The sequence below is a fragment of the Somniosus microcephalus genome, chromosome 11, assembly GCF_052327205.1.
Source record: "Somniosus microcephalus isolate GS21.2 chromosome 11, FLI_Smic_1.0, whole genome shotgun sequence".
Lineage (NCBI taxonomy): Eukaryota > Metazoa > Chordata > Chondrichthyes > Squaliformes > Somniosidae > Somniosus > Somniosus microcephalus.
In genome coordinates this window covers 225,858,805-225,873,640 of record NC_140997.1, presented here as the reverse complement: position 1 = coordinate 225,873,640, position 14,836 = coordinate 225,858,805, and the positions used below count along the sequence as shown (strand labels likewise).

At 44.8% G+C, this 14,836-nt stretch overlaps 1 protein-coding gene across 2 annotated transcripts in view; it reads right to left on the bottom strand.

Annotated features, from left to right (window-relative positions):
• The window catches only part of prkar2aa (protein kinase, cAMP-dependent, regulatory, type II, alpha A), a 286,292-nt gene that overhangs the window by 114,392 nt on the left and 157,064 nt on the right, over nt 1-14,836 (bottom strand). For both annotated transcript variants that reach the window (XM_086002060.1, XM_086002062.1), the window contains exon 3: nt 5,661-5,713. In XM_086002060.1, coding sequence (XP_085858186.1) covers nt 5,661-5,713 — 53 coding nt within the window. The remainder of the gene's footprint in view (nt 1-5,660; nt 5,714-14,836) is intronic.

Here is a 14,836-nt window from a genome sequence, read left to right as displayed (position 1 = left end):
TGGCACCTCACTCCATCTTTGTTTCCCTCTAAGCATCCATGTTATGGAGTCTTTACACTCACTCCATCAATCTCGCTGAAACTCCACTTGTGTCTCATTGCAGGAAAAGAGAGCCCACAAATAAGAGGGAGAGGGACAGGTCAGGAAGAGGCCCACCTTCAATGGTGCATTTAACAAACGCTGAGGAGGCTGCTCTCGACATCGTCGGAGGTGCAAAGGAGCTGGAACCGGGGGACGGAGAGACAGGCGCAGTAGAGCAAACTGGTGACACAATAGAGTTGCAACCCTCTCATTTAGATTTCATGAGTCACTGAGATGGCATCTGATGTTCATCGAGATTGACTTCTGATCATCTGCACAATAGGATGTGACTGCTACCTAAATATCACAAGTCTAACTCATGCCTTTACTCCCCCACAGGACCATCGCGAGCCCCACCCCCCCAACCCCTCCTCACTGTCCAGGAGGAAGAGCCGGATGACTTCTCAGAGGAATCTGCAGCCTCTGAGGGAGCAGCGTCACCAGAAATCAGCGCAGCCAGCACCAGTGCAGATACACACACCTTGGTGGGTCATTCGCGACATAGAGTAGTATTGTCACTTGGTGTATCACAGCTCACAAGTGAGCATCAGCAGATTGTGGAGACAGCGACAGCAGTGAAAATTCCTCGTCAGAGGCCAAAGGACGCTCCTAGCTCTCCTCAGCTGAATGTAGATGTGCCTCTGGGGCCATCCAGAAAGAGAGCGGTGCCGGAACTTCAGCAACAAGTGCAGGAGTCTCTGACAGGGTTTGCATTCACGGTAACTGCGAGTGTGCAGAGAATGGAGGAGTCCATCTCAAACATGAGCAATGCCCTGGTGCACACAATGGCGAATGTAGGTCCCGCCATGGAAAGAATGGCAACCTCCATGGAGGGCATAAATTGCAACACTCAAATGAACATGGTGACTCTTCTAAATAGATGGTCTGCTATGGAAGGTAAATGGGCATCTATTGAGGAAAGGAGCCAGAGGTACATGAACGTCCCCGTTATGAGAACTGTCAGTACAGAGACAGGTACTCATGTCCCCACTGATGTGCAGCAAGGTGCTCTCCGGACACTTGCTAGCAGTGAAGTGCGGGTGGACCCACGAGAGGGATGTTGGTGGTCCACAACAAGGAAGTGTGGGCTCCTCTCCAAGCGCTCACACGCCCATGCCACTGCGGAGCCCTCGGTCAGAGCCGCAAATTCCTCAGCCAACTAAGATGGCTGTCTCAGCCCCTGCACAGCCGCAGGAGGAGCAGACTGTTGCGGAGCCCTCCCAGGCTCCCAAACCCAGAGGATGCCTGCCAAAGGCGTCTAAGCAGGCGCAGCATAGAAGTGAGCAAGGTGCCTCTACATCTGCTGAAGCCACAGGGGAAGCACCACGTAGAAACATGCGTAAGAGAAAGTTAACACACAAATAGTCACAAAGGTAGTCACTTGGGTGTTTTGATCTCATACAAAAGTAACATTTGTCATCGTGATTTTAAATGTATTAAAGAAATGTGATGGCAAAGATGCAAAGGTTGGCCTATGTGAGCTCAGAAATGGAAGTTGCACAGCGAGGGGTCAGGGCGCATTTCATCTGTAATGATGCTGGTGAGAGTGATAGGAAACCACAGTTTATTGTAGATGCTGTATGGTGTGTTAAGAAGGTCGGCCAGACATTCATTACGCATCAACCACATGTGGCTGGCACATGGAAAAGTTAGGCAAATCTGGTATTGATTAGTGTATCCCTTGCCTCACGGCCAGCAATGTGGTCGCGTGCTGTTGGAATTGGCACATCTGCCTCCACAAGGTGTCCCTCAGCTGCTGCCGCCTCCTCCTCCACCTCCTCCTCCTCTTCCGAGGAGGCTGTGTGCTAAGCCACTTGTTCCTCAGGCAGCGCTAAGCTACACTGCCGTGCGATGTTGTGCAGGGCACAGCAGACCACAATGATTCTGGAGACCCTGGCTGGTGCGTACTGTAGGGCTCCACCAGATCTGTCGAGGCATCGGGATCACATTTTGAGCAAGCGATGGCTTGCTCTATGATAGAATCATAGAAGATAGGAGCAGGGGTAGGCCATTCGGCCCTTCGAGCCTGCTCCGCCATTCAATGAGATCATGGCTGATCATTCAAATTCAGAACCCTGTCCCTGCCTTCTCCCCATATCCCTTGATCCCTTTAGCCTTAAGAAATATATCCAACTCTTTCTTGAATATATTTAATGAATTGGCCTCAATTGCCTTCTGTGGCAGAGAATTCCACAGGTTCACCACTCTCTGGGTGAAGAAATTCCTCCTCATCTCAGTCCTAAATGGCTTACCCCTTATCCTTAGACTATGACCCCTGGTTCTGGACTCCCCGACCATCGGGAACATCCTTCCAGCATCTAGTCTGTCCAGGCCTGACAGAATTTTATAGGTTTCGATGAGATCCCCTCTCAATCTTCTAAACTCCAGTGAGTATAAGCCCAATCGACACAATCTCTCCTCATACGTCATTCCTGCCATCCCAGGTATCAGCCTGGTGAAAATGTGGCTCACATTGTACCACTCCTCAGCTTCATTTGATGGCCTCCTCATCGGTGTCATTAGCCACGTTTTCAGGGGGTAGCCCTCGTCTCCAAGTAGCCATCCGGAAAGTTGGGTTGGCGGATTGAAGAGCTGAGGCACTGTCGTCTGCTGCAGGATGAATGAGTCATGGCAATGGCCAGGGAACTTGGCGCAAACATGCATAATGTTCTTCCTGTGGTTACACACCAGCTGGACGTTAAGGGAGTGGAAGCCCTTGTGATTGACAAATACAGCTGGGTTGTGATGGGGTGCCCTAATGGCCACGTGTGCAGTCTACGACACCCTGAACCCTTGGGAAACCTGCCATATTTGCAAAGCCAACCACACGCGCAATTACACTCGCTTCATCCGTGGAAAAGTGGATGTAATTATGCGACTTTGCAAAGAGGGCATTGGCAGCCTGCATGATGAAAGTGTGTGCGGCCGACTGGGAGATGCCGCTGATGTCTACTGCGGATCCCTGGAAGGACCCCGAAGCAAAGAAGTTGAATGTGATGGTGACTTTGACAGCCACCGGTAAGTAGCGTCCACCTGCTCCTCTGGGCTCCATTGTGCAGGTGTCAGCGACTACCTCTCGCAGATGTCTCGGCCTCCTTTGGCACTGCTGCTCACTCATGGTGAGGAAGCTCATCCTCAGCCTGTAAACCCTGTGTTCGGGGTATCTCCTGCGGCACCCTGCAGCCCTGCGCTGACGCCCTCTGCAACATCAGGTGGCTGAGGAGAAGGTTGGCGCTCCTGTTGTTGGTGCTGCTGTTGCCGCAGCTGCTCTTCCTCCGATTCGGAGGACCAGGATGAGAGGGTATAAATGGTTCCCATTAGGCTGGTATATATCTCAGTTGATGAATAGATGTTATAAGCGCTCAGTCAATTGGGGAGAGGGCTTTCCAAGGAGGTCACAGTACATATGGATCTCGGCTTAAACACTTACAAGCTCAATAGACCTGCAAAATGTGTAACAAAACCTCAAAACAAAAGGTTCTGCCATCTGACAGTCAGCCATGTTACAGGTCAGCTTTTAGGCTGCAGGAGCAGCTGTCAACAATTGAGCGAGTTGCTGAACCCGGCACAAACAGCTGGCGTGTTTATCGCACAACGGGCAACACACTGAAAATGTAGTAAAATGGGAAGAGCCTGTAAAAATTGAATTATCTAGGCAGTTAGCAAGCTGTTAACTGCCTTAAGTGCCTCTCCCGCCGTTTGGTGTCGGGTCTGATCGGGACTCGCAGACCCAACACTTTGTAAAGTTGCGTGGAGGCAGGATGGCAGCAGGTTCGCAACCCGCCGTCAATCATTTGGATTTTAACTCCCGACCCGCCTCAAAACCCGCCTTTGAGCACCGGCAAAATCGCGACCAGAGTGTCTCTACAAAAGACTTCTTTGACAGTCCTTATGAGTTTGGGGATGAGACTGTAAACAACCCTTTAAATTTAAGCTTAGCTAACAATAATTCACACAGCTCAGTGCTGACCCGACCTTGTGTGGTGTCACATACATCTCCTGCGTCCAACTCGTTGGTAGAAAATCAATTTCACAAGAACAAGACAGAAGCTTTCATGGAAGAGGCAGAAGGAGTGGAGCTGCACAATCATTGCAGGAAGTCTACTCTGCAAAACAGCTAATTGGCAGTGTGGCTCACCAGTGTTTCCACTAATCAATTATGTTCCCAATCCCTTTATCCCTAAAGCAACAATAATTCTTTAGACTAAAACAATGGGTGGGAGCTAACTGGAAACATTACTCTCTAGTGCCCAATTTACATTCAATCAATGCTTTAATAAACAAAACATACAGAACACACAAAGGCTCAGATGACATCTTTCCAACACAGATACAACATTTAGTACTGAACAGAAAATATGAAAGTAAAACCGGAAACACAAAAGTAAAATAAAAGCCATGCTAGATATTTTCCTGCCAATTCCTCAATATGTTTTTAAACTTCTTGCACTTGGGGGATTTTCGGCTTCCAAAATGATTAAATGATGCATTTAGAAATCTCAAATAGGTCAACAGCTCAATTTCTTTAATGAAACCTTTTTTGTAATTTGTCAAAAAGTTATATAAACATTATGCTGCATTAATTAATAGTTTCAAAATTGCTTTAGTACTGTGTCTGCCTGACTCAGCCCCAGCAAAAATAAATCAATCACACCTACCGCACTTAGAGAATGACTTGACTAGAGTAGTTCATTAAAAATCCGCATGCTATTGTCCTGGCTCATTAAAATTACATGCCAGCAATTTTGGTGATTCTGCCAGGACATACTGAGCCCGTCAAAATTTTGAACTCAAAGAATCGCCTCTTAATCACAATAGTGATGCATCAGTTTCCCATTCAAAAGCGTTTTTTAAAACAGCAATCCTCTACCGTTTCCAATGTAGCAAATCAAGATTACATGCAAAGTCATAAGACTCTGAAAACATTTTTTGGTTGCTAAGCAAACCGATTCTTGCTTTATTTTTTAGCGGGGGTGTTTGAGCAAGTTTGCTCCTCTTGCACATTTCTTTATCTATCTGGCCTGCAGCCAAGAGGACATGGCCGAGACCCAGACCACCCCAGTAGAAGGGCACCAGGGACTGCCCAAGCATGATTCTTTCATTTAAATTTCACTCCCTTTTCTGCAAATGCCAGAGTGCAAATTAGGAACCGAGTGGGGAAAAAAATATTAATGGAGTTTAAAGTTATTGCGATTTACAGATTCCATATTTACAGGAAACTCTCGATTTACCGGCACCTAAATAACCGGAAATCTCTGTTAACCGACAAAATTCAGGAGTAGGTTCAGGTAAGTTTTACTTCATATTAGTGGCCGTTCCTGGATCTGTGGCCGTGTAACGGGGTTCCTGCAACTGTTGCTAAGCAACAGGGACGCTTGGTCTGTGGCCGGGGTTCCTGCACCTGTTGCTAAGCAACAGGGAAGCCTGGATTTGTTGCTGTGTACGGCGCTCTCGTACCTTTTAACTATACCTCTCTGTAATCCGGACTTTTTGATAAACCGGCACCACGCCGGTCCCGTCGGTGCCGGATAATGAAGAGTTTCCTGTATTAACTAAGCTGTCCCAACTGAAGTTCTTACCCTGGGTTCTGTATCTTCCTCGTCATCATCTGGGTTGAATGCTTCTGCACAAACTGTAAGGGAATGAAAAAAACATAATAGGAATCAACAAAAATGTAACTTGCAAGCGTACACTTTAATTGCAACAGTCCCAGGGTTAATACATTTCTTTTCATTAAACTAGAATAGAGGCAAAATGCAAGGAAAAAATGCAAAATACGAACGAAGCTGCTTCGGTTAACATTAACAGCACCTAACGTTAAGATTTATTTCCTTTGTTCAGCTACTCTCGTCCACCCCCTTCCTTCATTTTCACAATAGTGAGGGTTATTATTTAAAAGCATCATTAATGGGTCAGGCCTGACGAAGCATCATCAACCTGAAACGTTAACTCTGTTTCTCTCTCCACAGATGTTGCCTGGCCTGCTGAGTATTTCCAGCATTTTCTTTTTTTATTTCCAATTTCCAGCATCCGCAGTATTTTGCTTTTGCACTAGAAATAAAATTTCAGAGCTGGTCAAGGTCATTGAAAGGCTCCTTTTAAGTTTCATATGAAGGTACAGGAAACTTTCTGGTATCCGGCACCGACAGGACCGAGCTGGTGCCGTTAGATCAAAACTGCCATATAAACCAGCGGCAATGTTAAAACATACAGAGCTTTTCAGCTCCGTGTGAATCAACAAACCCTGTTGCTCAGCAACAGCTTCAAAACAGTCGGCTGCAGCTGCAAGCGTCTCTAGCTGAAGCTGTTGCTTAGCTGCAGACCTTGCAGAGCCTGACTGGGGGGGAAAAAAAGCAACGAGAAGTAAAAAAAAAAACTTATAGAAAACGGCTCCTGAATTTTGCCGGTAGATAGAGCTTTCCGGACTTTTAACCTCCGGTTAAACGAAAGTTTCCTGTACTAGCAAAAAGGAAACAATATTCCTCACAATTATTACTTTCAATATTTTTTGATGTGAAGGATTCAGTATTTTGGGAGTAATTGAGTTACAGTGGGTTAAGTCACTTGTCCTTTCTACTTCTAGGATGGGGGGGGGGGCTCCAATCCAACTCGGACTGGTGGGATGAAAGAATCTTCTTTATAGGGTCTAAAATGAAATGAGTTTGCTGACAGTCTCCGCCCAGTTTCTAGTGGACTTCAATCCAAAAGCACATTGCCCCGCAAGTTCAGCACAAACGCCTCTCAGTTGGCAGCCTCACTCAAAGTCGCAAAGGTGGATGACGCAGGAAACTGCATAGTGGACAGAAAAGTGTATACTGGGTGGGTGAGGGGGCGCGGAGAATTAAATTAGCCAATTTATTTATAGTGCATACGTCATCACCAACAGTAAGGCATATTGCTGTCATTTACAATGGGCTTGTCCACCTGCTCATGGCACGTGGAGCATATCGTCATTCCCAGATGACGAGTTCATTGAAGTACTGCTAGATCAACCACCATAGATTTGGAACTTACCCATTCTTCAGAAAATAATTAACCTTGATATGTAGTGAAGATTTTCCATTGTCTACCTCAAGATGCCACTTTAGTTAAATTATATTCCCTGCTCCATTGTTTGCAAGGCCTTGATCTGAACGATAACCGCATTTCTCTGGCAGCAAAGGCTCCCATGACAATGTAACACAGAAAATATAAAAACACGAGCTTGCGGCAGAGATCGCGTGCATACGGGGAGAGAAAGAGATATCAATCGCTCAAGGCGGCACGATTGAGGGTGAGCGCGCACAGATAGCGCTCGCCGAGAGAGAAAATGGAGCAGACGTTAGAGCGAGCGCAAGCTCACATCTGCTTGCAGCATCAAGGCGCCAAAATACTTGGTGGACGCGGGTAAGCTGTTACAAGCAGCGGGCTTACAAGTAAGAGAAAACTTTATGCTAGTCTACCAGCAGTCAGAGCATAAGTAGAATGACTATTCTTCACAATTGATTACCGTAGGGCTAGGGAATAATAGAAGATAAATTCTATTATGCAAGTAGCTGTTTCTCAGCTTGGTGATGGGCTTAATTCAGATTTTGTTCCCACAGGCAACAGTTGTTTGTTTTTCTCAGTACTCCTACTTTTTTCCAGGTACAAGCTAAAGCACTGTACAGTAAATATGCAATGCATTTAAGGGGATGCTAGCAATGTCCCCTGTAATTTTTTTTTTGGGGGGGGGGGGCCACGTGGCCCCTTTAATGAGCTGCGTGACCTTTTCAAAATACTGCGTATGCGCAGTTTTTCTACTTAAAAGCCGGCAAGCCGGCTGTGCGAGACCCCTGGAGCGCTGCACGCCCACGCAGCTTAAAGGAAACATTGGATGCTAGATAAACACGAGGGAGAAAGGAGTAGAAGGTTATGCCGATAGGGTTAGCTATAGGAGGAGCCTCGTGTGGAGTTTCTGTGCTATACATTCTATGTCATTCTATACAAAAATACAACAATACCTTTAGAAACATAGAAGATAGGAGCAGGAGTAGGCCATTCGGCCCCTCGAGCCTGCTCCGCCATTCAATGAGATCATGGCTGATCATCCAAATTCAGTACCCTGTCCCTGCCTTCTCTCCATATCCCTTGATCCCTTTAGCCTTCAGAAATATATCCAACTCCTTCTTGAATATATTTAATGAATTGGCCTTTAAATGGGAGAGACATGAGGTGGCAGGTAAAACTTCACTGTCATCATAGCCCGAGATATGCAAAACTCAAAACTTCAGTAAAAATGACAGGTGCGGTCTGTTAAGTGATTTACCCGATGCAAAACAAAATACGGTGCATCGACCAAAACCTAAACCTCTTACTGAAACAGAGACGGCAAAAAGTTTTGAAAGAAAGTTACAGTCACATAGGGACATCGGCTGGTTCAGAATCAAATTTAAAACCTAAACAGCAGTTATACGATGAACAAATGCCTCAACCTTTTAGGTACTTTTCTTGAATTTGCACTTTGTAGTGATTGGCGTCGACTTTCTGCCAACAAGTAGTAAGCCAGACAGCTGCTGTACACAGAGATAATTGGAATGTCATGTCACAGCAGGTGAACATCTTGGAGTGGGCAGCGTGTGAACCTTAAAGTATGAGGCTTTTCCAATTTTGAGTGATTTCAACAGGCACGTTACAAACCTCTGCTCAAGCTGGTCACCTGAGAAGCCATGCTATCAACTAAGAATTTTACAAATTGCTCCAGCATATCTGGCCTGCTGGCTGTAATTTGATGGGGGTAATTGATGTTTAAGACTAGAATGTCAGAGAAGCAGGATTTTCTTAGCCAATGGTAACTGTGGTTTCTTCCAACCGAATCCAATATATTGCTGTGGGTATCAGAAAACTGAAAGAACATAGAGAGGACCCTCTTGTTAGTAAAGGATGAAATCAGAGCAATAGTGAGAAAGGATATTGGCTCAGAAAATCAAGATGTAGAATCAGTCTGGGTGGAGCAAAGAAGCACCAAGGGGCAGAAAACATTGGTGGGAGTTGTCTATAGGCCTCCAAACAGGAGTGGTATGTAGGGGATGGCATCAAACAGGAAATTAGAGATGCATGTAACAAGGGTACTACAGTAATCATGGTGACTTTAATCTACATATAGACTGGCCAAACCAAATTAGCAATAATACTGTGGAGGATGAATTCCTGGAGTGTGTACGAGATGGTTTTTTAGACCAGTACGTTAAGGAGCCAACTAAGGAACAGGCTATCCTAGATTGGGTATTGTGCAATGAGAAGGGGTTAATTAATAATCTTGTTGTGTGGGGTCCTTTAGGGAAGAGTGACCATAATATGATAGAATTCTTCATTAAGATGGAAAGTGAAGAAGTCCAATCCGAAACTAGGGTCCTAAATCTAAACAAAGGAAACCATGATGGTATGAGGAGTGAGTTGGCTCTGATAGATTGGGGAGCTTCATTAAAAGGCATGGATAGGCAATGGTTAACATTTAAGGAACGAATGCATGAATTGCAACAGTTATACATTCCTTTCTGGCGCAAAAACACAAAAGGAAAAGCGGTCAACCATGGTTAACAAAAGAAATTATGGATAGTATTCGATCCAAAGAGGAGTCATATAAAGTATCCAGAAAAAGTAGCAAGCCTGAGGATTGGGAGCAGTTTAGAGTTCAGCAAAAAAGGACCAAGAGATTGATTAAGAGGGGAAAAAGAGAGTATGAGAGTAAACTTGCAAGGAACATAAAAGTGGATTGTAAAAGCTTCTACAAGTAGGTAAAAAGAAAAAAAGTGAAGACAAATGTAGGTCCCTTACAGTCAGAAACAGGGGAATTTATAATGGGAAACAAGGAAATGGCACAGCAATTAAACAAATACTTTGGTTCTGTCTTCACGGAAGAGGACACAGATAACTTCCCAGAAATGCTAGGGAACCAAGGGTCTAGTGTGAAGGAGGAATTAAAGGAAATTAGTATTAATAAAAAAATAGTGCTGGAGAAATTAATGGGATTGAAAGCCGATAAATCCCCAGGGTCTGATATTCTGCATTCCAGAGTACTAAAAGAGGTAGCCATGGAAATAGTGGATGCATTGGTTGTCATCTTCCAAAATTCTATAGATTATGGAACTGTTCCTGCAGATTGGAGGGTGGCAAACGTAACCCCACTATTTAAAAAAGGAGGGAGAGAGAAAACAGGGAACTACAGACCGGTTAGCCTAACATCAGTAGTAGGGAAAATGCTAGAGTCTATTATAAAGGATGTGATAACAGGACACTTAGAAAATATCAACAGGATTAGACAAAGTCAACATGGATTTATGAAAGGGAAATCGTGTTTGACAAACCTACTGGAGTTTTTTTTGAGGATGTAACTGGTAGAATAGATAAGGGAGAACCAATGCATGTGGTATATTTGGATTTTCAGAAGGCCTTTGATAAAGTCCCACATAAGAGGATAGTGTGCAAAATTAAAGCACATGGGATTGGGGGTAATGTACTGGCATGGATTGAAAATTGGTTAACAGACAGGAAACAGAGAGTAGGAACAAATGGGTCTTTTTCGGGTTAGCAGGCGGTGACTAGTGGGGTACCGCACTTGGATGATTTGGATGAGGGAACCAAATGTAATATTTCCAAGTTTGCTGACGACACAAAACTAGGTGGGATTGTGAGTTGTGAGAAGGATGCAAAGAGGCTTCAAGGCAATTTAGACAAGTTGAGTGAATGGGCAAATACATGGCAGATGCAGTATAATGTGGATAAATGTGAAGTTATCTGCTTCGGTAGGAAAAACAGAAAGGCAGAGTATTATTTAAATGGTGATAGATTGGGAAATGTTGATGTACAAAGGGACCTGGGTGTCCTTGTACACCAGTCACTGAAAGCAAACATGCAGGTGCAGCAAGCAGTTAGGAAGGCAAATGGTATGTTGGCCTTCATTGCAAGAGGATTTGAGTACAGGAGCAAGGATGTCTTACTACAGTTATACAGGGCCTTGGTGAGACCACACCTGGAGTAGTGTGTGCAGTTTTGGTTTCCTTACTTAAGAAAGGATATACTTGCCATAGAGGGAGTGCAGCGAAGGTTCACCAGACTGATTCCTGGGATGGCAGGACTGTCGTATGAGGAGAGATTGGGTCGACTAGGCCTGTATTCACTAGAGTTTAGAAGAATGAGAGGGTCTCATTGAAATGTATAAAATTCTGACAGGGCTAGACAGACTGGATGCAGGGAGGATGTTTCCCCTGGCTGGGGGGGTCTAGAACAAGGGGTCACAGTCTCAGGGTAGAACATTTAGGACTGAGATGAGGAGAAATTTCTTCACTCAGAGGGTGGTGAACCTGTGGAATTCTCTACCACAGAAGGCTGTGGAGAACAAGTCACTGAATATATTTAAGGAGGAGATAGATAGATTTCTAGACACAAAAGGTGTCAAGGGGTATGAGGAGAGAGGAGGAATATGGTATTGAGATAGAGGATCAGCCATGATCATATTGAATGGCGGAGCAGGCTCGAAGGGCCGAATGGCCTACTCCTGCTCCTATTTTTCTATGTTGCAGAAAATCAACAAGCTATCTCAAGGCACAGCCTAGCTGATTCCACTTCTGTTCCAGAACCCAAGTAACGAATTGTTTTTGAAGGTCACTGTGACTCTGTTGTTGGATAACTCCACTTGTCAAACATGACTAAAAGAAAGAAATACCTTGCATTTATATAGCACCTTTCACGACCTCAGGACCTCCTAAAGTGTTTTACAGCAAATCAAGTGCTTTTGAAGTGCGGTCAGTGTTGCGTCATCTGCCTATTATCCCCTTGTGTGGCTCGGTGTCAAAGCTGGCCTTCATTGCAAGAGGAGCAAGGATGTCTTACTACAGTTATACAGGGCCTTGGTGAGACCACACCTGGAGTGGTGTATACCATATTCCTGTGAAGTGCCTTGGGACATTTTAATAAGTTAAAAGGTGCTATATAAATGCAAGTTATTGTTTTTGTTGTAATGCAAGAAACTATGGTTATCTTATGAAGAAACTATTTATTAAATTGGATAATCCATTCCTTCAATCCATTGCATCTTCTCTATTCTAGAACCAATAGTTTTCTGATCTCCTTCTTGGTTACTCCTGGGCGTGAAGTCCTCTCACATACTTGACTTTCACAAGAACTTTTCACAATTCAAATGTAAGGGGATGGAATTAATAACACATTGGAACATGTAAGGCTGGATTTTCATTGAGGAGGTGGGACTACAATTTTGGGGGTTTAGTCCCACCTCCATTGAGTTCTAGCCAACCCACGCGATTTTGACTTGATCGACCTTGTTGAGCCCGCCCAGCGGGCCAATTAAGGGCCACCCAGCAACAGGTGACGTCACAGATTGAAATTTCATCTGTCAAGACCTTTTGAAGCTGTCAAACACTGACAATCTGTACTCCAGGTTAATTCCTTCCTCTCAGGATGATTTAGAGATCTCCCCAGAACAGAAAGCAGAGGCTGCAGATTTTGACAGCTCGCAGCCATTCTGCTTTCTGTGCTGGTGAGATGAGGGACTCCCGAGACCTGAAGGAAGGAAAGCTGTAAAGGTAAGTAAAGGTTAGTAGAACTTCTTTAAACACTTTACACAGACCAAACACACTTACCTCTGCACTCATGCACCCATCACTCACCTGCACACCGGACATTTCAACCCCTCCAAGCCCTTCATCCCGACGGCCCGTCTCGCTAACTTGGCGTGGTTTTGAGCCGTCGGGAATCCCACATTTCAACAATGAAAATAGAGATTAGGCCAAAAACTGCCTGTTAACAGGCAGTTAATTGGCACTAATCCCCTTCCCGCCTCGGGGAGGCGGGTCCCAGTGCAGGGCGGGTACCCGCCTCTTTTGAAACTAGCATGGAGGCGGGTTGGGGGCGAGATGGGGCCGGGACCCCCGATTTCGGGATTTTAAACCCCCACACGCCTCCAATCCCGACTCCACGGCCCAATGAAAATCCAGCCCGTAGGCTCCACTCATTGATTCACTACAGCTAGCAAGAGTCACTGCGTACTGATCGAGCAAGAATCCAGGCTAATTTTCCTCTCCCTAACTCAAGGATGCCGAGGTCAATCGTAGCACTTGGATAACTCAGCACGTACTAATAATCAAATCTGGATCTTTCTTGGTCTGTTCGGCTCAGCAGTCCTCCGAAACTCGAAGGACCCTCAAACAGCATGCTTATTAACAGCAGTCCCAGAAAATTATTCATGGGCTCTCTCTGCCTTGAATTTCCAAATCAGCTATGGTTTTGAATGGCATCCCCTCGTGGATTGTTGTGGTGTATGAAATGCAATGGCTCTCCCAAGTAGCCTTTCGCTCCTTCCAATTTTCAAAGCACAGCACAAGTACAAGCCTGTCTACAATGGCATAACTACAGTTGAGAGATGTTCAGAGTCATTACTGAAAGTTAACTGCAAGGTTTCCTCCAAATAAAATTGAAGAGGGAACAGAAATTTAAAATATATTTTCCACGTATTAAAATTTCCACAGTAAAATGAAAGGTTAGCAAAATTGTCAGACTGCTTGTCCAACATCCAGTTCTGGATGAGCAGAAATTTTCTCCAATTAAATATTGGGAAGACCGAAGCCATTGTTTTCAGTCCCTGCCACAAACTCTGTTCCCGAGCCACTGACTCCATCCCTCTCCCGAACATCTGGCTGAGGCTGAACCACACTGCTCACAACCTTGGCATCATATCTGACCCCGAAATGAGCTTCCGACCACATATCCGCAGCATAACTAAGATCGCCTATTTCCAGCTCCGTAACATTGCCCGTCTCCGCCCTTGCCTCAGCTCATCCTGTGCCTTCTGTTGCCTCGGCCCTAAGCTCTGGAATTCCCTGCCTAAACATCTCCGCCTCGCTACCTCTCTCTCCTCCTTTCAGATGCTTCTTAAAACCTACCTCTTTGACCAAGCTTTTGGTCACCTGCCCTAATTTCTCCTTATGCGGCTCGGTGTCAAACTTTTTATCTTTTAGTACTCCGGTGAAGCGCCTTGGGATGTTTTACTACGTTAAAGGCGCTATATAAATACAAGTTGTTGTTGAATATGGAAAATAGTTATTCAATTACATTTTCAATTCCATTTTAGATTTCTGCGCGTTTCTTTGTTACATCACTGCAAAAATATAAGATCTAATTTAAATGTAAAATTCCTTTAAAAAAATTATTTTCTATTAATATTTGTGGTCAAGGCAACAGGCCCTGAATTGACTACACGTTCAACAGCCTGTATTATCAAGTTGTCCAGTTCAGATAGATGTAGAGTAAAATTCCCTCGGTTCTTCCCCAGTAATGGCCTTATGCTGCATCCATATATGACACTTGCACATTCTACACCAGCTGACTTTATGGCCTGTCAATACTTGTGCGAATTATGACAATTTTGTGCTGTAGGATTGGCAGTGACCCAACTTATTTTGCATTGTACACTTAAAAAGGCAGAGAGAAAGGAGACTTTAATTCAATTAGTCTGTTTGCTTGTCCCGCACTGGTACCTCAAAGAGTGAGGCAATGTGAACTTATAGCATACTGAACACCAGCATCTAATTCCACCCTAAAATTTGTCTTTAGCAAATGAAGTCTCAATAGTTAAGATTCCTGTGCAATCCAGGAAATTCTCTCTCTTCCGCAGAAGGAGGAGGAAGAAATGGCTAAGTCTATTAAAAATGCCGGTCAAATCCAGATATGGCCAGAATCTTGAGGTTGCACAATCTGATGGATTTCAGCACATTACACATCA